The following is a 26397-nucleotide window of genomic DNA, read 5'->3' as shown; positions in this document are numbered from 1 at the left end:
AACTTTTAAGTTTTGTCTGAAAAATTTCTTCCACTGTGTATAAGATAAGAGTTTATCCAAATGCAATTACTGAACATGGTTTAGTAACAGTGTTACATAAGAATTATGAAGAACATATTAGCTGAGATATGTACCTATTCAAAAGACATCAAATCTGATAACATATATTTTGATAACACCAAGTTTGTTTGTATTTGGGTAACAATTAACAGTATTGATGTTGATTATTCACCAAAGTATAAAATGTGATCTGTGTTGTAAATGCATCAGATTCAAAGATTGTACGTTTTCATAAAATTGCAACGTCATAAAATTTCAGTGGTACTGTACATTTGTGCAGTCTTTTACATTAACTTCTGTAACTTGATTCTGAATTTTAATTATATACTAAGCAGATTCCCGGACACAGAACATTATTCATTATTTCATTTTTATGTTTATTCTTAATAGTGCTTTAGCTACAAAAACGTTAAATCTGCTTCAAACTGTCTACCAACAACATGATATAATAACAATATTTATATATACAGTAAGACAAAAACTGAAAATGTCTTACTTTAGGGTTTTTGCATAATTTTGCATAATGCAGCTACAGGAAAACTGGAACTGTTATGCAGATATTTTTAGATGAATTTTCCCCTCTCACACATCTAAGTTACTTCTGCTTGTTTTGGCTACAGAGCAAGCTGTCTGACATATTAGCATTTTCACAGTGAAGCAATGCTACCATCTGGTGATAGCAAAGCAGCAATATGGATTACAGTACCATTGCATTCCTGTTCACATGCAGGTTTACACATGCATCAGTTAATGCAATGGAAAGGGGCGAAAACGAAACCTATAATTGTCCTATAATTCTTTTAATACTAACATCCTTTACAGCTGTTTCCAGTCAGATCACTATTTCCTGGTGCTTTCCTCCTTCTAGAAATCTTTTCTCACGGCCTGCGCTAAAAAAAGGTGCGGCCTCGCTTCCATCGTGAGAACTTTCACACGCGCTTGTCTGGCAGTCGTCCTCAACGCACTCTCGCGATAACACGGAACCGGCGCTCATACGCTCCTGTGGTAAACTTTGAGGAAATCCCGCGAGATTTTACAACTTTCCCACGCCTGTGCCCCCCTCGCCTCTCTCACCCCTTTATTTCTCACAACTACCCCCCCGTCGCTCCACCTGCCCCTCCCCCGTCCTTTCAGCGCGGTCTGTTGTTGTGTGGTGTCGAGCGGGGGGGAATCTCGCGATTGTTGGCGTTATTAGAAAGAGTTGGTGAAGATGGCGCCTGTTGTGACAGGGTAAGCAGCGAAATTATCAACGGACGGGGCGCTGAAAAGTCAGCGATAAAATGACTTTCGGCGGTTTTATTATGATAACTCGCTTTGGTTAATTTTCTCACAGCCCTGGCCGCGTGTTTGTGCGCTGGCGGCCGGTTGTAGATCACTTTTGTCCCGTTTCGTGGGGGTTTTAGCCATGGGCTCTTTTATTCAGTTAGCCGCGTAGCTTTTATTTAGCTGATATATTTTCATCACTTTTCATCAAACGGTGAATAATGTTAAGTACTATGTTTAACAGTGTATGCAGTGAAGCCTCGGAGATTGCCTGGTTTAAAACTTTGACCTACTTTAAGCTTCAAAATGATGTGCAAATGTAACTCGTGAGTTCATGTACATGGGAGAGCAGGTTAGCCAACGTTAGCCAACCAAGTTAGCTAGACCCAGTACTTAACTGAAACTATAAGCTTAAGGAAAAAACGTGGCTTTGTTTAATTTAAGGCCTGTCCAGTTAAACAACACTTAGTTTCTTAAAAGTACTTTAGCAATTCATAATCTGTTTGAGAAATATTGTGTCTTTTTCAACTTTTGGAGTGTACAACTTTATAACTTTGTTAAAACCAGATGAGCATTTGGGGCATCTAATACGTACCTGTTTGTTAAATTGTCATTACGATCTCCTTAAAATTATTTGAGAAAGTAACGTTAACGTTAAATGAACAGTGACATTTACAGTTGAGATGTTCCTGCTTTCTTTTTGTAGGAAATTTGGGGAACTTCCTCAGCCAAAGCGTTTAACAAGGTAAGAGCATTTTAAACTTGAATCAAATGTGTCTTGGAATACTACTAAATTATTTAACATTTTCTTTTACGTTATTATTTTGCAGAGAAGCGATGCGCAACTACTTGAAGGAGAGAGGAGATCAAACGGTTCTGATACTACATGCAAAAGTCGCACAGAAATCATATGGAAATGAGAAAAGGTAATATTCTTAAATGTTAGATTTTAATGTTTTTGGTCAAATTGCCTGTTGTTGTGGTTTAGGTATTAAAATGTATAATTTTTTTCTATAATATACATATTCTATATTTGCTTAGTTGATGAAGCATTTCATTAATGATGCCGATGATTAATACAGATATACTGTATTAGTAAAACTAGAGAACAAATCAATTTTACATTCACGCACACAATCTGGCCATTATGGAGCTACTTTTAATAGTTCAAATTAGCTTACTGATTAAAACATCCCAGAAAACTTTGCTTTGGCTGGTAGAAACATTTGATCTACCATTGGTCCATTGCGTAATAGGTGGGTTGTGGGTCTCTGATTTTTTTGGTTCATTTTATTCCACGGAGGTCACATACAAACAACGTACAAAACAACAATATACCAACAACACGCCTACACTTGAGTGTCGAGTTGCAGAGCTGGTACAAATGTATCAGTCCTTTTTATTTCATTTACATATTCAATCTGCCTCCAGCAGCAAAGTAAGAATAAACAGTATACCTTTACTCGGCCTTGTTGAACTTTGTTTTGACCCCAATGAAGAACAAGCCAGCAAGCTTCACACCAGCCGCGGTAGAGGCGTCAACCGCGAGTGATTTCAATGCTAAGTCAATGTACAGACACGTTGCCGTGCGAATGAGGCGTTTAGCGTGGCGCGGTAGACGCGATTCCGCCTCATTCGCGCCTATCGCGATTTGAGCATTGCCGCGGCAAACACGCGAGTTGAAAACGAGCCATGTTAACCAATCAGGAGCTTGCTCTAGTAGTGACGTGATTACTGCTCCTCCCATTTCACAAATTTCTGCGTGAATGTCTCGATGACTAGAATTTCATGCATGGCTTTCACGCGCAAATGAAGCGAGTAAACTCAAAAGGCGGACACTGAAAGAAAGTACAATATACTGTACCTATTTTGTCTGCTGTGTTTCGGACTTTGACAAACCCTGTTTGCGCGTCCAACATTACACAAAAGGAAAACGTTTACGCGCGTTTGGATTCCGTGATTCTGTCCGCGTTATCCGCATCGCGAAAATCATAGGGCTTTACTAATAAATGTATAACTTGCCTCATCTTACTCCACTCCTTCAAGTCTAACTGACACTGTCGTAAACCAAGAGCGTGTGACGCATCCGGAAGTGCTTGCGCAACATTAAGCACAGTGCGTAAACATTATCGGTCACTTATCGAACTGCCGTTATTGTTTTATCGGAAAACTTATATCGGTAAAATTGTCGTTAACGAATTATCACCCAGCACTACTTTGGGTGAAACGCTCAGCTCGTCAATGTCACTTCTCACTCGACCGTCCAATCACAGGGGAGGAGGGGCGGGACAAATATCACAACAACCAACCAGCGCATCGACAACTAATAAACAAAGCAAAAGTATTATTGCAACCAAAGCGCTCAGCTGAAAAAAGCTGGTTAGCACCTGCTGTCAGCGTCCGTTTGGCGTTTCAGACGCATTTTAACACTTTGGATTGTATTTGATTATCACACAACCTTTACAGATATGTATCTTTTATTTCTCCTTGATATGTCTATGTGTTTGTAATTGAGGGTTGATCTGCAAGGGTAGTGTCTTTAAAGTTCAAATGTTTTTTGTTAGATTCTTTTGCCCTCCACCATGTGTGTACCTGATGGGCTGTGGCTGGAAGAAAAAGAAGGAGCAGATGGAACGGGAGGGCTGTACAGAGCAGGAATCTCAGCCTTGTGCCTTTATTGGTATTGGAAACAGTGAACAAGAGATGCAGCAACTCAATTTGGAGGGCAAGGTGCTTTAACTTACACGTATTTTTACATGCCATCCTTAATCCAAGAGTCTTTATGCTGATTTTGTTGTCAATATCCCTGTCTTCCCCAGAACTTTTGTACAGCAAAAACGTTATACATTTCGGACTCGGACAAACGGAAGCACTTCATGCTGTCAGTGAAGATGTTCTATGGGAATAGCGCGGACATCGGAGTCTTCCTCAGCAAACGTATCAAAGTCATCTCCAAACCTTCCAAAAAGAAACAGTCGCTGAAGAACGCAGATCGTAAGTAAAAAAAATTACTTTTTAAATAACCATAAAAATTTGAGGATAATACTTCAGCATTATGACTGTAGCACCTATACATTATGAGTATCGTTTACATTTGTTGACGAAGCTTCTCATGGACCCCTTATTTTCACTCTGTTACCTAGTGTGCATAGCTTCTGGGACAAAGGTGGCTCTTTTTAACCGCTTGCGGTCTCAAACTGTCAGTACGCGGTACCTTCATGTGGAAGGGGGAAACTTCCATGCCAGCTCACAACAGTGGGGAGCCTTTTACATTCATCTATGTAAGTAATTCAACACTCAAGTTCACCAGTTCATAGGAACTACATTCATTTTTTTTCGTATACTGTACATTTGGCATGTAAATCTGATCATTTGCTTGTCTTTGAAAGAATATGATGCTTTACCCAAAACAAGTTTTTTTGTTTGTTTAACATTGCGGATTTAGTGCATTTGTAGTATTAGTAAAATGAGACTTGCTACTAGGAAGCTACTGCTGAACCCTAAAGCTTAATCATTTTCTGTGTAGTACGTTTGTAAAAGTTTTAAAGGGATAGTTCATCCCTCCCAAAAAAACTCTTGACTCTTATGTTGTTTAAAGGTGCAGTGTGTAAATATTAGCGGCATCTAGTGGTAAGGTTGCGAATTGCAACCAATGGCGTAGTCCACTGCTCACCCCTTGATTTTGAAACACATAGAGAAGCCACGGTACCTGCAACGGGACAAACATGTCATCGCCGGAGACAACTTAGTAAAAAAATTGTCCATTAAGGGCTTCTGTAGAAAAATGGCGGCACAAAATGGCTACTTCCATGTAAGGGGACCCTCTTTGTATGTAGATAAAAATGTCTCGTTCTAAGGTAATAAACACATAATGGTTCATTATGAAAGGTTTTTGTACACCCCTGATAATATAGTTTTGTATATTATTTTGCATTTCTGTCAAGAGAGCCTTCTAAAAATGACACACTGCGCCTTTAAGACCTGTATGAATTTCTTTTTTTCTGAACACAAAAGAAGACATTTTGATAAATGATGATAAGCACACAGCTGGTGGAAACCAATGACTTCCATAGTAGGATAAGCAAATGCTATGGAACTATTGTGAGATATGATGATGAAGATATTTTGAAAATTTTTTTTTGGTAAGCTCAGGGTTCCCATTGATTTCCTACTATGGAAGTTAATGGTTTCCACCAGCTGTGTGCTTATCATTATTTATCAATCTTTTGTATTCATCAGAAAAATTTTTATACAGGCCTTGAACAACATGAGGGTGAGTAAATTAAGGACTGCCTGCTTACCTAACACAAAAAAAACAAAAAAAAAAACAAGGGTTTTACACCTGGGCCAGCTAGATACAGCGATAAAAGAAAACATCTAATTGGAAAATTGGAAAAAGTTTGACCAAAAAGTTGTTACATAAGATGGTTTACAAAACTACTTCAGCATCGGTTTACAGGAAATAGTATATGACTGCATTGTTGACATACTTTTCAGCATTCATTGCCTTTGGTTTAGAAGCGTTTACGCAGTGTTTTCAACCATAAAGTGTAAAGTTCATGCATTTGGGCTGTGACAACAGTGTTATGGGGTCGTGAAAAAGCAAACGTCTCAAAACGAGATTCAAAGTGGAAGTTTTTTATTAACCTTTTCATCTCTGGGTAAACTATGTAAACGTAAATCTGTGATTGAGGTTACTTCATGTCTATAGGCATGCGCAAGTAAAACCAAAACAATGGTGGCACACATAATACAGCTTTAGTCATCTTCACGAATCTGTGTAAACATGGATCTTTTTGACAGCGTTGTCATGTGTACGTAAAATTAAATAAAAATATATGCAAAGGAAAAACGTTTCCACTAGGGGTGCTCCGATAAATGCCGATATACACTAATAATACCTGACCGATAACTATTTTTAAACCACACAACTGATATTATTCACAGCTATTTCATGTACTACGGCTTTTGATCAGTAAGTCCTTATCAATCTGAAATCACTGTGTTAGTTTAAGTCATTTAAAACATGCATTTGAAAAAGCAACATTTGTCAAACATAATCATTATACATATTCTTTATTATCATGAAAATACCTGAAAAGGTTTGAAGAACAGAAATATATATATTTGCAGGAAGCAAATATATATGCTTCCTGGAGCTGTGTCATAGCTGTGTGTGTGTGGTTCTTCGTCTACAGCGCATGTTGAGTTTCTGCACGAGAGCGCCCTCTGGATTTTTGGATGTAGCGTCATTTCACTGTTTTTTATTGAGAAGCATAGCAAGCATCATCGGCCGATCGATCGGAGCATCCCTAGTTTCCACTTTTTACTACATCGTTGTCGTTTGAACATAGCCTTGGTTATTCATTGAACGTTTCAGTTGTCTGTTTTATGGCTTGTGATTGTCCTGTTCCCCTCTGTTCACATGTGAGTCAGCATTTACCTCTCCACCCTGCTTTGTAAAGTCCTCTCAAATACTCCCTGTTCCATAGTCTGTATTGTTTGACATATCTAATGAAGGAACATATTGCTCATGTTTCTTTTATATTCAAAACCTACAGTCTATGTTTTTGTTGTTGTCTTTCAAATGATTATTTGGTTATAATCTTGATTCTCCTGTCTGTAGTGGACGATGATGAGTCAGAGGGTGAAGAGTTTACAGTCAGAGATGGTTATATCCATTATGGCCAGACGGTTAAGCTGGTGTGCTCGGTCACGGGCATGGCTCTACCACGACTGGTAAGTTATTAAATACTTTAGTATTCATCCTCACAAAACACAATGGTGATCAATGTGACTGGTTGTGTGTTATGTAGGACTGGGTGGAGTGAGTGCCAACAAAAAATTATCTATAGTTGTGTTTCCCAAGTTTTGTGCAAACAGCTTATGTAAGAATGTTTACATTGTTACAAATGTGTGTGTGTGTGTGTAGGTTATTCGTAAGGTGGATAAGCAGACAGCACTAATGGATGCCGATGATCCTGTGTCCCAATTACATAAATGTGCCTTCTACCTTAAAGACACAGAGCGGATGTACCTCTGCCTTTCGCAGGAAAGGATAATACAGTTCCAGGTTAATAAATTTATACTATTTATAGAATAGATTTTTTGATTGTTGCTTAGATCTTGTTCTTGCTCTAAAGATATGAAATTATCATGTTAAATAAACAACATCATAAATAAAAGTTCTTAAAATTATTTATCCTGCCATTAAGGCATTCTTACATTTTTCTAAGGCTAATGTAAAAAAAATACATGTATATTTTATACATAACGCTGCATGACTTCCAGGCCACACCATGTCCGAAAGAAACCAATAAAGAAATGATCAATGATGGGGCGTCTTGGACAATCATCAGCACAGACAAAGCGGAGTACACGTTTTATGAGGGTATGGGCCCTGTGCCTTCACCAGTCACACCTGTGCCTGTCGTCGAGAGTTTACAGGTAATGCAAAAAGTCACTTGCAACTTAATTTATACAAACTTTTCTAATTCTTTTGTAAAACTTTTGGTCTACACTTCTGTTGTTGTTGAAAACCTCTCTTATAATGTTAGTTAGGTTGTCTTGCAAAGCAAGCGTAGTTTACATTACAGTCATTAATGGCGCTTTTCCATTGCATAGTAACCTACGGTTTGGTTTGGATCAGGACGGGTCAGCTCACCTCACTTTGGCTGGTTAGCTTTTCCATCGAGTTAGTAACACTTCGGAGTGGGAGGGATTATAGGAGTGTCGTTATATTTGCGCTGCCTACTGCTGTGACATCATACCAGTGTCGTTTTACATTCCCATACGTTCATTTATTTCTCAGTCCGCCACAAAATTAAAATTGCGTTTATCACTACCTTTGTCTCACATGACAGTTTCTGTACAAACACTCGTGGTGGCATTCGACGCACTCCGCTGAGCCTTATTTAAGTTGCATTTAAGCATATATGCGGGCGTTGCGAATGAGCCGCCACAAACTGCAAGTCTGGAAAAGAATTTAATGGTCTTCCTGATTCTCAACCTGTGGATGTTTGTCAAGCTAAAAGGGAGTTTGGGAACTTACAGCAAAGCACAGATGACAACAGGTTTACTTGAGACAGCGCAAGCTAGCATAAGATAAAGCTGATCTTTTACATTATAGCGATGACGCTGGTAGTGACGATTCTCTCAGACCAATCAGTGATCTACAGTGTTTTCGCATCACGTTTTGGAATCCGCTCGGGTCGCTTGGAACCCCGACCGAGGTGGTACTAAAAAAGTATCGGGTACTACGTACTGCACCCAGTGGAAAAGCCCTCAAATGTAAGCTGACCCGACCTAAACTAAACCGTGGGGTACTATGCAATGGAAAAGCGCCATACGATTTCTGAATGATTTCTTTTTTGTTTTGGATTAAGTCTACAAATTGCACCAAAATCTTATTTCGAAAGAAAATTAATCTATCTGGACATGGTTCAATTTGCCTTCTTTAAAGGTGCAGTGTGTAAATTTTAGCGGCATCTAGTGGTGAGGTCGCAAATTGCAACCAACGGCTCGTCCACAGCTGACCCCTCGCTTTTGAAATGCATAGTGAAACTATGGTAGATAACACAGGACAAACATGTCTACATCAGAGGCAATGTATTAAACAAAGTTTGTCCATTAAGGGCTTCTGTAGAAACATGGTGACACAAAATGGTGGCTTCCATGTAAGGGCCCCCCCGGGGTATGTAGATAAAAATGTATTATGCTAAGGTAATTAAAACATAATTGTTCATTATTTGAGGTCTTTATACACCCCTGATAATATAGTTACCTATATTATATTGTATTTCGGTCATAAGATTCTTCTAAAAGTTACACACTGCACCTTTAAATATGTAAGAAATGCTAATTCAAATGTGATGAATTATCATTAAAACTGTTAATCCCTGAATGTTGTAGCTGAATGGGGGAGGAGATGTTGCCATGCTGGAGCTGACAGGCCAAAACTTCACACCTAACCTCAGGGTATGGTTTGGAGATGTGGAGGCAGACACTATGTACAGGTGAAACAAGCACACCAGTCAAAGTGCTCTACTGTTAAGCAAATAACAAATTGTTTAGTGCTGAATCAGAGCTGCCATAAATGGATTAGTGCAATCCAAGAGGTGTAATGTTGTACATGTTTGTGCTTGTCTCCATGCTTTTCTGTTTTGATAAAGATTTAAATAGACAGTTTGGTTAAATTTGGTTTAAAGAAGTTATGTTTTTAAGATTTTGTACTAATGCCAGATCACTGATCATATAAGCCAGTTTTGACCCTTGACATGATGTCAGTAAAGCAAAACAAACACGGGTCCTTGAAATCCTTGAAAGTTTGTGAATCTGGGGGAAAAAGTTTTTGAAAATATACATACATAGATACAGGTTATTAGAAGTGCTTGAATTTATTTTATGCAAGTTTTCTGAAAAAAAAAATCCATATTATTCCCTGTGTAGTAGTGTAGGAGAATATCATAAAAAATCTAGACTTTTTAAGCACACGTGCTAAACTGTTCGCTTTAAATGCTTATATCTTCTGTATGTGAATGTTGATTTATACCTAAATGGTACCATTGAATGAATGGGGCTAAGCTAAATGCTATCGAAGCGTCGCAGCGCGCTCCAGCGCTTACGTGCACGCACATAGTTGTGTTTGACAAATGAAAACGTCTCGGGTTACGTATGTAACTGTTTTCTGAGAAGGGAACGAGACACTGCGTCTCCCTTGCCATACTTCCTGCGTCCCTGTAACGCCGTCTTTGGCAATATTTCAGATAGCAATATACTTTCTGGCTGCCGCGTCAACCTGTCTTTGTGGTTAAGCCTCACCATTGGTTGAATTTGATAAACACATTCAGACGCACTTACCAGTGGAGGCGTCCCCAAAGTGTCACCGCAGTGACGCAGCGCGAGTTCCCTTGAAAGGGAATTGTAACAATGTATCTTAAAAGTTAACACAATGTAACCTTGCTCTCCCTTGAAATGTGTCCCCACATTTAGTTTTTGAATTTGAAGGTATTGGACCTGGAAAGTCCTTGAAAGGTCATTGAATTTGAAGTTAACTAAGGTGTGGGAACCCTGAACAAATGTTTTGGAATTCATTATTATTATTTTTTCAGTTTAACTCTCACTAAAAAAAATCTTTTTTTTTTAATAAACTTATTTGTATATAAAATTGAAGTTCAATACAAACATTTTCACTGCTGGTCTGATATTTAGACATCACTGCTTATTGTATACTAAAATTTTGATACCTGAAAAATGCAGGTGTGGCGAAAGCGTGCTCTGCGTGGTCCCGGACATCTCTGCGTTCCGCGAAGGGTGGCGTTGGGTCCGACAGCCGGTGCAGGTTCCAGTAACTCTGGTCCGTAACGACGGCATCATCTACTCCACGGCTTTGACTTTTACCTACACGCCAGAGCCCGGACCACGACCACACTGCAGCGCTGCCGGAGCCATACTGCGAGCCAACAGCAACTCCTCCACCTCACCATCTTCCAGCCTGCTGCTGCAGTCAGCCGTCGACAGTCAGGGGGTATACGCCGCAGCCGGGAGCGTGTCTTCGTCTTCATCCTCTTCCTCGGCTATGTCCGTATCCTAACCTGGAAGTATTAATCTCGCGCCTTTGTATGTTTAAGCGCAGCATTTTAGACTCTCCAGCGAAGATGATCAGGATTAGGATCACAAACAATTGATACTTGGTGCCACAGAGAGAGGATCAAAGGATGGACGGAAAAGACAGCATCTTCTTTCTGATCTCTCTCTGGGTTGCGGTTCTTTTTCTCCTGTTTGAGGACGTGGCGACAGAACTGATGAGTGCCGTGGATTAACATGCCGCAGGATCAATGCATTAGCCTTGCGTGAAAACAAAAACAATCAAAAAAAAAACGTTGTCTTTCAAACGAAGCCAAAATGGCTTTTGTTTTCTAGTAAAGGGCTAAATGCACCAGGCTTGGAGGAAGTTATCATAGTAATATAGTTTTTACAGACCAAGGAATATTATTATTATTATTATTTTTATTGATATATAATTTTATAAGCTTTAGCCAAGGTACATTTTTCACATTTTTCAGTTTTATAACATATAGTAAACTTTTGTTACCAAATAGTTTTGTATATTTCTTGTGAGCATTTGGGCTCAGAAGGAAACGGTTCATGCGTTTTGAAAGCCTGAACCGATTGCTGCCTTTATATGTTGGCAAATGCCTTAAGTCTTCTGGAGTTTTACCAGATCTTTCTCTCCTTTGCAATAATATTTTATGTCATGTATATTGTTTTATTCCTTCTGTTTTTATTCACTAAACTGAGGTATAATATTGATGCCATTTTTGCATATTTGGGAGGAAGTGGCTCTTCATGATTGCTTCGTAAACTTTTCACAAATGAAGTCTTTAACACAAAAGCTTTAACTGACATTGCCGTTCGGCCTTGAGTGCCATGTCGTACCTGTCATAGCCATTGACCTCTGGCTTATTATTCTTTGGAGAATGTTTGGTTCAAAATCCCTGCGTATTGCTTTTCACGTAGCAATTTTTAAAGCATATGGTAGGTTAGGTCAGTACTGCTCTCATTTGCATATCACTCTTGCCTTCAGTGTCATATCTAGTATCGTACTAAAATCAACTTGTAGGGATAACTGCAGCTTTGCTTTCATATAGTTCAGTGGATAAAATGAATACTTGATGCATACCTGATGTCTTTTTTATAGCCCCAGCAGTTTCCACTCACGTTGATTCATACAAAGATGTGGATCTGATGAAAAGTGTAACTGTTGCTTATCAATGCCACCAAGACCTTTATTACTGAATGCAATACAGAGGCTCCTGCGTAACTGCTGGTGTCCGTACGAACAAAGATTCATAGAATTGTGGAAAAGTAAATACTGAGATGCCGAAACAAGGAATTTGGAAGCTGCCCTTACTGATATGCAAGTATAGCATGTGGTTCTTTCAGTGCTTTATCAACATCAAACTGAAAGGAAACAACCGGAAAAAGCACTTATCGCATTACGGCGTAAAGATGTTCGGTTTGTAGCTTAAAGGAGAAACGCAATCGGTGTCGTACCGGTCCTAGTGACACTAGTGAGCTATATCGTTGTGATGTCATCTTTGAACTTTACAAACCTGTTTAAAAATGTGTACCAAATGTTTTCCCCGATTGCTGTAGTCTAAAGCGAACTGAAAATGAGGCCTTAAACCACTACTGGTTAATTTTTATAGGATCTTGTGGTAAGATGTAACACTACAAATTATGTCCTTTTGTGAAGTGGGCGTGATCGCTTGTTTCTGCCTTTTAAACGCACACCACAGAGCACAATCTATTGTCATCTCAAAAAGTTGTACTTAAAGGTGCAGTGTGTAATTTTTAAAAGGATCTCTTGACAGAAATGCAATATGATATTATCATGGGTTTATAAAGACCTTTTTATAATCAATCGTTATGTTGTTATTACCTTAAAATAAGATGTTTTTATCTACATGCACGAGGGTCCCCTTACGTGGAAGTCGCCCTTTTGTGCCACTACGTTTCTACAGAAGCCTTTAACGGACAAACATTTTTGTCTCCGACGATGACATGTTTTTCCGGTTGCGGCTACTTTAGCTTCTCTATGCGTTTTAAAAGCGAGGGGTGAGCATTGGGCTGAGCCGTTGGTTGCAATTCGAAATCTCACCACTAGATGCTGCTAAAATTTACACACTGCACCTTTAACTTTTTATTTTGTATTCCTGCTTTTTTACTGAACACACATCTCTATATGGATCGCCATCGTTTTATTGTGCTCTGGTTTATGATTTTAATCAACACGGATGGCATTTTATGAATTTGTCATTGTACAGGAACCGCAAATGTAGTCACTTAACGGTTTTGGTTTTTAATTGATCAGATCTTCCATGGCTAATATTGAGAATTCTAAATCGAATATGTTTGTTAATATTCTATTATGTAAAACGATGATATGTAATGTTTATATGTTAATATTATTATACATTTCTTTCAAGATTGAGGAACGTCTACCCTAACTTTGTGCATACTGTGAGCTGTTTTCAGTAGATTCCTCAATCAGGGAAGAATATCGTGGAGTGTGCGAGCGCTGAAATTCAAACTGCCAAATCTCAAAAGGTCAAATTGTGAAGGTCATACATAATCTTTTCAGTGAGTTTGTTTGTTCAGTGTTATTTTTTACTTTCATTTAATTGTCTTCCAGAATCTTCTGAACACAGAGGAAGTGATTATTTTGGTTCATTTTAAGACTAACCGTGTTGTTTCAGCATTTCTGTCACGTTAGTTAGCTTACCTGTCAACCATGCCACTGCAGAAAGTAGTGCATTAGATCACTCTTATATTTTCAGTTGTCTGTAGAAGAGAATAACTGTTCTCAACCATTACAATGATCTGTTTTATGTTTGAAAGTTACCAGCCTTTGCCAAACGGCTACTAGCCGTTCTGGTATTGAGTGCATGTTCTCTAGCAACTGTATTGGTGCTGTCTAACTCGTAAAGGGCCAGTGTATCTGTTGCTTTTGAAATGGATCACTAAACACTGTAATAGATGCAAAAAGTGTCCAGTTTCTCATTTTTTTCTTTACTGTGGTTTTTTCAGTGCATTAAAATGGATTGCCCTAAAAACTAAAGAGAAACCTAACATCTGATAAAAGGGTCCAAATGATTTTGGTGCTCATTATTGTCTTGGCAAAATCTTGAAAAAGTTGCTGCAACTCTTCCAAAAAAACAAAAAAAAAAACAAGAATAACCCGGGTTAACTATTTTCAGTGTGAAAACCATATTCTGTGGTACAAAGATCATTGTAGTGCACTATAGTTAACCTCATGTAAAAGCATACTTTAAAGGCACACTGTGGAACTTTTTGGCCACTATGGGGTGCTAGACATGTATTTTTCATGTCTAGCGCCCCTAGAGGCCACAAGCGCTGCAGCACTGTCGCAAAGGAAAAGAAGACAACTCTTTAGGTCACAAAGTGTGCCTTCCAGCATGTCATATGAATTTAATTTCATGGGTTTTATTTTATTTCTCACGTTCGAAGTGGAGGAAGTGGCGTATGCCGTAAAGCTGATTTTTGTAGTTTTTTTGTTTTGTGCTCGGGTTACCCGAAACCCCAAGTTTAAAACTACGAGTAAGAGCGATACAGACCCCGCTATGGTAGACATGTCATTTAACCTATTTTAAGTCGATGTACCATCACAACGGTCTTGAAAATATATTATGAAGGTTGAAAAACTACAAAGTGTCACTTTAAGATATAACACATCTGCCTGTTCTCATTTATCACAAAAAAAGCTAACTAAACTACGTTTATTAAAATAAAAAGTGTAAACGTACACTGTCTAGTCAAGCTTAGAGAGAATTCATACTATATTTATAAATATAATATATTTTTTTAAAAATATATTTGTGTGACAAGATCAGTGAAAAGTAGTTTATATGCAATTTTGAAAGTATTGAAAAATTTAAACCATGTATATCGGGAAAATTAACCTAATTATTTTTATACTTGGTAGGGTCATATAATAGGACATATTTTTTAAAAAGGTATGCCCCTAATCATAGATGTCTAAATCTATAGGATGCTATGTGGTTGTTACTGTCCTCACAACAAAGCTTCTTAAGTCGAGATGTGGTAACAAGTTATATATTTTTGTAAATGCATGGGGAAAGTAGTAATATATGCTGCTAGAAGTATGCATTTGACTATACATTTGTTAATTTCCCTCCATTACTATCTTTTATAGATGGAGAGGAGTGCATAAGAAAACACGTAAGCATTTTACAGGGTTTTTAATCAAGTTTATCTACACGACAGGTACAATGAAAATTCTGAGATTGCCTTTTGACATGATTACTTAGAGCAGCTTTGCTAGTCCTAATGTTTGTCTAATATCTCATAATGGCAGACACTAAAAATAAATAAACAAATTACTTTCACTTTTTAATTCCTTCATTGATTTGTTTCATTGTAAAAACTGATGTTTACGGTGCTGGCCACCAGGGGCAAGTATAAGACATCTTTTTCTCAGATTCACTTTGAAGTGAGTTTGCCCAGAATTGCATTGACAGGCACCTGTCACTCGTGCATGCCCTCCTCTGGCATCCTCACACTCAAGCCGCAGTTTTATTTTTAGACCATGTGGCTCTTGAGGTGTAACTTGAAACTCTCTCTGTTGCTTTTTCTGAGCGTATGAGTCCACCACAGTTCATTTGATACGGCTCTAAATTTAATCCTGAGGCCAGGAATTTACGTGTGTGCGCGCGCACATGAGAAAATGTATAACTGTGTACTTTTATGGAATCCTAAAAGCAGGAAAATTGTTTTTATCAGCAAGCGATTTCTTTCAAATCTGCTACCATCGTCTAGTTGTGTGTGTATAGAGCGCCCTCTGTGTGTGGTGCTGTACCATTCGCCTAATTCATGGTGCATTAATATTAATATATTACTGTTTATTATTAAACTCGTTTAGCGACCAAGCAAGCAATTTATATTTTTAATAAGGTAATTATTGTGTTATAATTATGTCAATACACTAATAGATAGAATACCCTATTTATAAAAATGTATACACTCTGGCAGCGACTTCTACCCGTCAGCAAATCAGTTAAGCCCCCTGGATGGACGTCACGAATACTAATTAATATTCATGAGTCAGCCTCCGGTAGGATTTGTAAATTCGCGTTTGGCACTGGCAAAGCAGACGCAGGCAAAATGCAGGAACACAAAGTTTGGTGACATTTATTCACGGTGATAGGTAAACATTATTCAGAGAGACGTATTACCACATGAGGAAATATACTTCTTTCATACGGATCTACTTTTATGGGAAACCTTTTTTTAAGACTTGTAATCTTAGACTTTCTTCACAAGGACTGGCATCGTGTTTTTACCTTTTTAACGAAATGCTTTTGACAACGGAGTCGTTTCTTTTGCTTAAATTTGCGTTTTTAAATTATTTTACATTTATTTTATTTATACTTTATATTAAAAACAGGACAGCAGATATGCCGGTGCTTATCTAGTCGACTTTTACATATTGCCATTTTACTTTATTCAAAGGAATATTTTAGAAACAAACTTTGGCTATTTATTTATTTATTTTTACGTGATTTATTTGCGAATTTTCCTGTTCCAACCTGTGGATATACTTGGGCAATAGGATTTTGTTGCTGTTTATAGCATCACTATCACGTAACCTTGTTGCTGGATGTGCATGTGTTTTTTAAATTAAGTAATAGACTGTACCGGGACTAGAACCCCCGCGATGCACGTACTCTGCCTCAGCGCGCTTCTCGTCTTGCGCGCCCTCGTCAGCGGGGACACCTCAAGTGATGAACCGCATTACACTGGACTGTACAAGGACATCACAACAGATCCATGTGTGCACACCAAATAAAGTTTTTCATTTGTTACATACAAAAAGATAAACTCTATGCTTACCCAGCAATATTTTCATGCATATTTAATTTAGCAAATTTATTTCATATGCATTATATTAATTCTATAGCATGTGTACATTTATACAATAATGTATATTTTTTTATATAAATATCTTAATGTAATTATACATAATATACATACATAGCATAAACATTATTACTGAGGAATGACTTTTGCTTTTCAAACCCAGTCATTGGTTCAAAACCTAGAAAATGTCCATATTTGACCCAACCATGGTTTGAAACAACCCAGCTGAAGTCTTATCAGCATCTTGGGCCACAAATAATTTTAGTAACTTAAATGTACCTAATATGTACATTATGCAATACAGATTTTATTTTATTGCTTAATATTTTCCTTAAATAAACAGTAAAATAGCAAGAACTAGTGCAAGTTCCAGACGCTTTAATCCAAAGCATTTCACAATGTAATGTCATGTACATTTTTAGTCCATGTGCTCACTTGAAAACAAGCCTTGGTGTAGTTAGCACCATGGTCTACCATTTAAGCTACACGAATACCACTGCAAACATCCAAAGATTGTTTGACTACCATTTTAACCTCCGTGTGCCTCTTCACAACAGATCCATGTGTGCATGTGAACCCTCCATGTTTGACAGAGGCTGACCGCTTCAGTATGGAGGCTCTTCAGCACATTCACAGAGAGATGGATGATGATCAGGATGGAGGTATTGAGGTGGAAGAGAGCGTTGAGGTAAATAACAATCTTACGTTTCTGCATACTTTCATTTCCATCACTTTCCTAGACTTCACTTAGATAAACAGACTCATGTGTGTGATGTTTGGGGGAGGTGAAAGTGTTGTTGCAAAGCACCTTCAGGTTCCTGTGTACAGCCTGTTGGTCAATTTAGAAACACATGTTTCCATCCAGTGCCCAAGACAAACTGTTCAGGCTTGGCACTGAGATGACATAGCAATAGGGGGATGGGTTTCTCAGCAATGTCTTGCGATAGATGGTGTGTGTCTGGCATTGGGTTTCCTGCACTGCTGCAGATATAGTTTAGGTGCTTCAAAGTTAGGGACAGATTGGCGAAGCCGGGAATCACTTTACATTAACACACACAAACACACACACTTTTTGATCTTTGATGTTTACTCAGCTGTTTTTTTAAACAGACTTGTTGATGAGTATGTGTGAATCTATTAGGATTTGGCTGGGAGAGGTTTTTGAGTACAGTAGTGAATTTAAATAAGTAAATAGGTTATTTTATATTCTCTATAAAAGTGTGGTTACCTTATGTGACCTTAAATAACATGCTTGATTGAAAATCAGAATTAAAATCATCTTTATTGCCAGGTATTGTGGATTTGCATGTACAAGAATTTTTGGTGCACTGCAAAAAAGGATGTGTTAATTTTTTACTCATTGTGTGTGTCATGCCATTTAAGGTGTTATTTCATGTTAAAATAAATGAAAGGGTCAACACAAGTTGTGATGGGAGTAACGCGTTACAATTAATTCTGTTACTGTAATTCCACTACTTTTAGCGGTAATAAACATGTAACAAAGTATTTTTTTTTAAATCAAGTAAGGCAGTTGGTTACTCACGTTACTCTATTTTGTGATAAATGATCACTTGCAGACAAGGCATTTCTGATCTAATGTCACAGGACCATGGGGGGGGGGCAGCACAATGAATAATAACACAGAAGGTAACCAAGTAACTCATTTAAATTTCACTTATATACTTCATTACATGTTTATTACTGCTAAAAGTAGTGGAATTACAGTAACAGAATTAATTGTAATGCATTACTCCCATCACTGTTTTTAACACAACTTGTGTTGTCCCTTTCATTTATTTTAACACGAAATAACGCATTAAATGGCATGACACACATAGGGCTGGGAAAAGATTAATCGCGATTAATCGCATACAAAATAAAAGTTATTTATTGCATAATATATGTGTGTGTAGTGTGTGTAATTATTGTGTATATTTAACAACACACACACATACATATATATTTATGTCAGATTTTTTTATTTCTATATATTTTTTTTAAAATTTATAGATAATATAGAATATATAAAAATATAAATAAATATATATACACATATAAATGTTTCTTAAATACATACATGAATGTGTGTGTATTTATTTATATGTACATAATAATTACACACAGCACACACTCATTTATTATGCCAAAAATCACTTTTATTTTGTATGCGATCAATCGTGATTAATCTTTTCCCAGCCCTAGACGCACACAATGTGTAAAAAATTAACACATCATTTTTTGCAGTGTGTATAAAAATGACAGTAACAAATAGAATTCAATAAATAAGGAAATATAACTTTACAAATAGAGGTAAAAAAGAGGGTTACACTTTACTTGACGGGTTGTTCATAAGACTGACATGACACCTTCATAATCATGACATGATACTTTTCATGAACATGAAGGGGATTTTATGCACATGTATGACAACTGTCATTAAGTGTCATTCACTCAATTATGTCATTTTTAATGCAAAATGACATTGTTTGAGATGTCTTTGTTATGACAACTTGACATAAACCAATACATCATAACTTGTCATGAATCCCTCATAAACATGACATAGCAGATAAATTCTCAAAATTAAGAAACTACCTAGCTTTATGGGTTAACATTACAGTAAACTGTCATGTGGTTGGTTTTGACATTAAGCTGTCATAAGGACATTATAATTGTATCTGACCACTTTTTTTTACCAGTGAACCCAGTGAAATTTGTCATTAAAATGTCATTAAGTGTTAATAGTCTGTCAAGTAGTTTTATAGCAGCGTGAATATTCTTAATTTCATAATGTTTTTTTAGTTTCCTCCAGGTGTTCCAATAATGATAATAATAATATTAATTAAAATGTATAAAATTATATTTTGTTGCATTTGGAGACAGAGTCACCTAAAATTAAATTGAAAACGATGCAGCGTTTGGTCCATATCGCTGCAAAAACGTTAATTTAATGTTAAATTAAATTAAATTAATAAAATGTTTTGTTGAATTTTTTCTCTATGTCAGAAAATTTCAGAACCCTCTGTGTGAGGAAGAACAAGTTCTGTTATTTGTCTGTTTATTAACAGTTAGTTAGTGCTGGGCAAAGATTAATCGCAATTAATCACATACAAAATAAAAGGGATTTTGTGCATAATATATTTGTGTGTACTGTGTGTAATTATTATGTATATTTAACCACAAAAACATACATATATTCATTTCAGAATTTTTATTTATATATCAATTTTTTAAATGTATATATAATATATAAAAATATAAATAAATATATATATATACACATGTAAATGTTTCTTAAATACATACATGAATATGTGTGTATTTATATATACGTAATAATTACACACAGCACACACTCATATATTATGCAAAAAATCACTTTTATTTTGTATGCGATTAATCGCGATTAATCTTTGCCCAGCACCAGTTTTAACACTTGATGACTACATGCTACATGTCCATACTACGGCTAGATCATTGAGGTCATGGGATGCTTCTCGATGTTCCACGGTCTAGGCGTGAGAACATATGAGACTGAGCATTTTAGTGGCGGCTCCTAAATTATGATGCCTAAAAGAGTTGTTGTGTAATGTTGTCTTATGATATATTGGTTTATGTCAAGTTGTCATAACAAAGACATCTCAAACAATGTCATTTTGCATTAAAAATGACATAATTGAGTGAATGACACTTATTGAAAGTTGTATAAATGTGCATAAAATCTCCTTCATGTTCTTGACACGTGTCATGTCATGATTATGAAGGTGTCATGTCAGTCTTATGAACACCCCTTCAAGTAAAGTGTTCCCAGATTAGTGCAAAAATTTTTGTGTGTGTGCATTACCTTTGTGATCTTTCCTATAGTTCATCATAGAAGATATGCAACAGCAACAACAGGCAAACAAGCACAGTAAACTCCATCAAGAAGACCAGCACATCACTTTGGAGGAGCTTTGGCAGGGCTGGAAGTACTCTGAGGGTGAGATGTCATCCAGTTGCATTTATACCTTTAGCAGATGCGTTAATGCAAACTATATATTTCATCAATACCTGCAACCCATGACTATTTCTATTGCCACTATCTGTTGGTTAAAGGCATGGTAGGCGATTTTGTCTAGAAACATTTTGATAGCAATCACTAAGTAAAGTGGTGGAAATATGTAAGGAATAATTGATGACAGGCCGTTGAATTATAAGAAATTATAATGGGTGTGCATTATTTTCAAATAATTTAAAGAGTAAATTATTCCTCTTATACCACGGTTACCACAAACATCGCTCTGGTGACACTTGACAGGTTAGGTGTGCAGTTTACAGAAAAATAACCAACACCCATGCAACATTTCTCAGCCAATCAAAATAAAGCATTCATACTATTTATATACTATACGTGGATAATGTTTGTATGTCTGTCTATAATAGATATCCACACATCCATCCATCTATAAATATATTTATGTAAATAAATATAATTTTTTGTGGAAGGCGCATAAATGACCATAAAATGTTTGCCCAATCATTAAATTCGGCCAGCTGTCAATCATAAAGGTGCAGTGTGTAAATTTTAGTGGCATCTAGTAGTGAGGTTGCGAATTGCAACCAATGGCTCAGTTAACTGCTCACCTCTCGCTTTTAAAACGCATAGAGAAGCTACGGTAGCTGCCACCAGACAAATGTGTCATCTTCGGAGACAGCTTCGTAAAAAAAGTTTGTCCATTAAGGGCTTCTGTAGAAACATGGCGGCACAAAATGGCGACTTCCATGTAAGGGGACCCTCGGTATGTAGATAAAAAGGTCTCATTCTAAGGTAATAAACACATAAGGGTTCATTATAAAAAGTCTTTATACACCCCTGATAATATGGTTTTGTATATTATTTTGCATTTCTGTCAAGAAATCCTTCTAAAAATTACACACTGCACCTTTAAGGTAGGATGATTATATTTATGAAAGCAAAGTTTTGGTATTTGGGCTAGGATTACTCAGCAAATTTTGATTGGCCATTGGGCTGGTTTTATTACTGTATGCAGATCTGGCAACCTTGCATGTTCCATTACACCTTGCAGACCAGGCGAGAATGGAAGGCAAACTACGTTGGATCCCTCCTGAACCAACAAAATATGGCACACGAAAGGACATAAAAACAAGACAGTCTTAGAAACGGCTGTGAGGATAAATGTCTGGATCAGGAAATAGCTAAAAGCAAAGTTTGTGTGTTTTGGAGAGGACATGGCTTTGTCGAGCACTCTTAAAGGAGGGTTAAATCATATGTTTTCAATCCGTGGTCCCATCACATGTCTGTGAAAGTGTTCAGATATTCAGTTTGTAGCCGATCAATTCAGGTCAACTGGATGCGTTTTTTTGCAGCTCAAATCATTTCATCACTCCTCCAAGTGGATTGTGATTATAGGGATTCCCCAGCATTTAACCTTATCACACAGTGATATCATATGACATCATATAATGACTTGTTAATAGCCATCTAGCAAAAGTCACATAGTGAGATCGCATAACAGCTCACTAATGGTGGAGTCAATGAGAGGGAGATCACACGGGTGAATTATGTCCTGGCAATATAAAGTATAAATCAAAAATGAATGTGCTTTGCTCTTCGACTCTCATGCTTTACTTTTTTCTCTATCAGTTCATAACTGGACTCTGGAGAATGTGTTGAGCTGGCTGAGTGAGTTTGTCGAGTTGCCTCAATATGAAAAGAACTTTCAAGAGCTGCGTGTTAATGGGAACACATTGCCCAGGTGAGACAAATCAATACTGAATGAACAAAAAAAGGGTGACATATTGGGGGGAAAAATGTGTTTTCTAAATTTGGTTTTAATTAGTGCTGGGCAAAGATTAATCGCGATTAATCACATACAAAATAAAAGTGATTTTTTTTTTGCATAATATATGTGCGTGTACTGTGTCTAATTATTGTGTATATTTAACCACACACACATTCATATATTCATTTCAGAATTGTTTTACTTATATATAATTTTTTTTTATTTATTTTTAATATAGAATATATAAAAATATAAATAAATATATATAAACATGTAAATGGTTCTTAAATACATACATGAATGTGTGTGTATTTATTTATACATAATAATTACACACGGCGCATACTCATATATTGTGCCAAAAATCACTTTTATTTTGTATACGATTAATTGCGATTAATCTTTGCCAGGCACTAGTTTTAATGCATTGTTAATCTATAGGGGGGAGAAAGGTGCACAATCTAAAAAATTTGGTTTGGGCTCAATAATTAGATTAAAGCCATAATATGTAAGATTTTTGTAATTAAATAACTACTAGCACAGTGTACTATATATAATGCAATTGTGTATTTACATTATTCCTAAACTTCCCAAGGATTTGTAAATCCAGAGATATTCGTTTTAAAGTGACACTCCACACACACTTTTTTTTAAAAATATTTTCCAGCTCGCCTAGAGTTAAACATTTTTTTTTTTTTTTTTTTTGGAATCCATTCAGCCGATCTCCAGGTCTGGCGGTACCACTTTTAGCATAGCTTAGCAGAATCCATTGAATCTGATTAGACCATTAGCATCGCGCTATAAGTCTAGTTCTTCTGTTGTGATTTTCTAGGCAGATATGACTAGGAACTATACTCTCATTCTGGTGTAATAATCAAGGACTTTGCTGCCGTAACATGGCTGCAGGAGGCGCAATGATATTACGCAGCAGCTGAAAATAGTCCCCTGCCATTGAAAGTTACTAAGGGGACTATTTTCGGCTGCAGCGTAATATCATACTCATTTTCGGCTGCTGCGTAATATCATACTCATACTCATGGTTGCCCGGACAGAGTCTGTGAGGTGCCCGCCAAAGCACATTCTATTAATAGTCTCATTTGTAATATTTATTTATTACATATTTTTATATTAGCTTGGTTCTTTTATGTATGTTAACATTTTAAACAATGATAAAACATATCAACAAGCAAAATAAAATAAATAAAACAAAAATGTTTTGAGTAGACTATATCAAAAAGCTCACAAAATGGTTGGAGACCCCTCGTGTAGACACAGCGTTGCTTCTTATATTTTTAATTTCTGAGGGTGGGATAAGAACATCTTTTCATCATGAGATGGTTTAAAGGCGGGGTGCATTATTTGAAAAACACTTTGGAAAAGGGAGTGGGGTCGAGTATCAAAACACACTTGTAGCCAATCAGCAGTAAGGGTCTACTAACCGACATCGTTGCCTCTGGGTTGCGTAACACTGTCAAAAATAAAAGTACAAAAGCTGTCACTGGGGCAGTACCCTTTAAAAACGACCTAATATGTACCATTTACATTTAGGTACAAATATGTGTCTTTTAGGTACAAATATTTATCTTTGAACTGCCAATATGTACCTTATATGCATTCTTTGGGTACAAAACAGTACCTTTTTTAAAGGGGTACTGTCTCAGTGACAGCTTTTGTACCTTTATTTCTGAGAGTGTATGTGTGGGCGGGTCTATCAAAACAAGGTCCAGATTCTATTGGGGTTGGGGCGTGTTTGTTTACGTGATTTCAAATATCAACATTGGCTTTCAGAGATCATGCACCCCGCCTTTAATTTACCTTTTGCAAATTATTACATTTATTGTGTGGAAATTATTATTTAGAGTATAGTAAAATGCTTTCAAGTTCCTTCACCAAGCTGAAGTTATTTAATCCAAATTATTCAGAAAAATTGATTTAGCTTGATTTGTGTTAACAGGATCGCTGCCAATGAACCATCATTTATGAGCACCCACCTGAAGATCCAAGACCAGCAACACAAACAAAAGCTGAAGCTCAAAGCTCTGGATGTGGTGCTTTTTGGACCACCCACACGTAAGTATTCTCACAAAATGATGTACCTATAGTCACGTAATTTTTTTAATTTTTTTTCGTAATACTGTCACAAATGTATGCGGTTTTTCGTGATCGTATCACAAATTTTTGTTTATGTGTTATTGTCACGTATTGGTTACTCAACTGCTTTTTTCTATTTTCAAACCATTTTCGCTTCGGTTTAGGGTTAGATTTGGTGTTTGAATTAGGATGTCACTTTAAGAATTGGTTTATACTATTCTGATTTATTTTTTATATTTTCTAGATTTTAAAACATTGTTGTCTGGCGTTAGGGTTAGAGTTGGGTTTGGTTAAGGATGTAATTTTATGTAAATCTAATCCTAAACCGAAGCAAAAATTTGTGATACGATCACAAAAAAATGCGGAAATTCGTGACAGTATCACGAAAATGAATCAAAAAATTATGTGACTATAGGTACGTAATTTCATGTGACTGGGCTGACGTATATATGTCACACGTTTACATCAAAATGTTACATTTTTAGCTCCATGGATTCTTGAACAATTGTGACCCTACCTGTGAAAACCCAGCGAAAATGTCAATTTTTTGTGATTTACTGCGAAAATTTAACCTTGATATATTTAACTCTTTCCCCGCCATTGACGAGTTATCTCATCAATTAAGAGAAAACATTTGCATAAAACAAAGTGTTCCTAATGAGGTTTTATGTTAATCTGTAATTATCTGTGATTATTCACTAGATGGCGCACTTACCAATTTCTAAAAAAACTGAAGCAAAAAAATTATTTACTAATTTTAAACTCTTAAAATTTGATCTCTAAAAAATAATTCTTCACAAAAATGCAATTATTTCAAAGTTACACACTGCACCTTTGAATGTCACCAACAAATTTAACAATGACTGACGTGTGTCATTTGACTGCATGTGAAATTAAATATCAAATATCAACGTAAAACGTTCGGCAAACGTCCAGCATGTGGTGTAAACACACAGGCTTCAGAGAATATTTCAGTGGCTATCTGAAAAATAACCCCAACCATCTGTGCTACACGTCCTCCACACAACTGGATGAAAGACTTGCTTCTTTTCGTGTCAGTGTTGATGGGCATTGGTGGCTGCTTGTTTGCAAAAGCACAGAATAAAGCATCCAAGGAGCACATTTCAAAGATGATGAAGGACCTGGAAAGCTTGCAGAGGGCAGAGCAAAGCCTCAGGGACTTACAGGAGCAGTAAGTACCCCTAGACCCCAAAACCACACACACATGCACAATTTAGCTTTCAACACTGCTTTCCGTCAGTAGCAAATGCATGCCACTAACATATAGATGTTCGAAAGGTTGGAGAAAGCCCAGGAGGAGAAGCGGACAGTGGTGGTAGAGAAGAAGAATCTGGAGGAGAAGATGAGAGATGAGATTAAGGGAGCTCAGGAAGAAGCAAACCGCCTTCACAAACTTCGAGTGGGAGCCGTGAGTGAGCTCTCTCGCCTTTGGTACGCAGAGGAGGAGCTCGAACAGGTGATTTATATTTCTCACCCTAAAACTTAAACCCGTGACCCTGCGACCACACCTTATAGTTGTCCTTGCGCAGGTGCGTGGTGCGCTGAAGAGGGCGGAGAAGGACATGCAGTCCCTCTGGTCGGTCCCTGAATCCTTGCAGCTGTGGCTACAGCTCACCCATGAGGTGGAGGTCCAATACTATAACGTCAAAAAGCACAGTGCAGAACAACAACTCACCACGGCTAAAGACGAGGTAGACGAATAAGTCATTTGCAAAAT

The 26397-nt window shown here is 37.0% G+C and overlaps 2 protein-coding genes across 4 annotated transcripts in view; both read left to right on the top strand.

Annotated features, from left to right (window-relative positions):
• Window positions 1-1098: 1098 nt before the first annotated feature.
• rbpja (recombination signal binding protein for immunoglobulin kappa J region a) lies at window positions 1099-13980 on the top strand. 3 transcript variants are annotated; one of them, XM_055205756.2, is made up of 11 exons: window positions 1099-1290; window positions 2030-2068; window positions 2154-2249; window positions 3888-4053; window positions 4143-4317; window positions 4467-4604; window positions 6950-7062; window positions 7256-7396; window positions 7615-7770; window positions 9235-9338; window positions 10582-13980. In XM_055205756.2, exons 1-11 carry the CDS (start codon window positions 1271-1273, stop codon window positions 10913-10915), a joined length of 1482 nt encoding a protein of 493 aa, XP_055061731.2. In that variant the 5' UTR covers window positions 1099-1270; the 3' UTR covers window positions 10916-13980. The 3 variants fall into 3 exon arrangements, with proteins under 3 accessions (XP_055061731.2, XP_055061733.2, XP_055061732.2); XM_055205758.2 differs by lacking the exon at window positions 1099-1290 and adding an exon at window positions 1306-1537; XM_055205757.2 differs by lacking the exon at window positions 1099-1290 and adding an exon at window positions 1576-1675.
• Window positions 13981-15980: 2000 nt separating this feature from the next.
• stim2a (tromal interaction molecule 2a) overlaps window positions 15981-26397 on the top strand; it is a 15868-nt gene continuing 5451 nt past the window's right edge. Inside the window, exons 1-8 of the mRNA XM_073865962.1 lie at window positions 15981-16704; window positions 17356-17473; window positions 20650-20764; window positions 22430-22541; window positions 24523-24640; window positions 25676-25851; window positions 25959-26136; window positions 26210-26371. Coding sequence (XP_073722063.1) covers window positions 16583-16704; window positions 17356-17473; window positions 20650-20764; window positions 22430-22541; window positions 24523-24640; window positions 25676-25851; window positions 25959-26136; window positions 26210-26371 — 1101 coding nt within the window. The 5' untranslated portion in view covers window positions 15981-16582. The remainder of the gene's footprint in view (window positions 16705-17355; window positions 17474-20649; window positions 20765-22429; window positions 22542-24522; window positions 24641-25675; window positions 25852-25958; window positions 26137-26209; window positions 26372-26397) is intronic.

This window comes from Misgurnus anguillicaudatus, chromosome 3 (genome assembly GCF_027580225.2).
Source record: "Misgurnus anguillicaudatus chromosome 3, ASM2758022v2, whole genome shotgun sequence".
Lineage (NCBI taxonomy): Eukaryota > Metazoa > Chordata > Actinopteri > Cypriniformes > Cobitidae > Misgurnus > Misgurnus anguillicaudatus.
The sequence above is the reverse complement of the archived record's forward strand: the minus strand, read 5'-3'. Positions and strand labels throughout refer to the sequence as shown.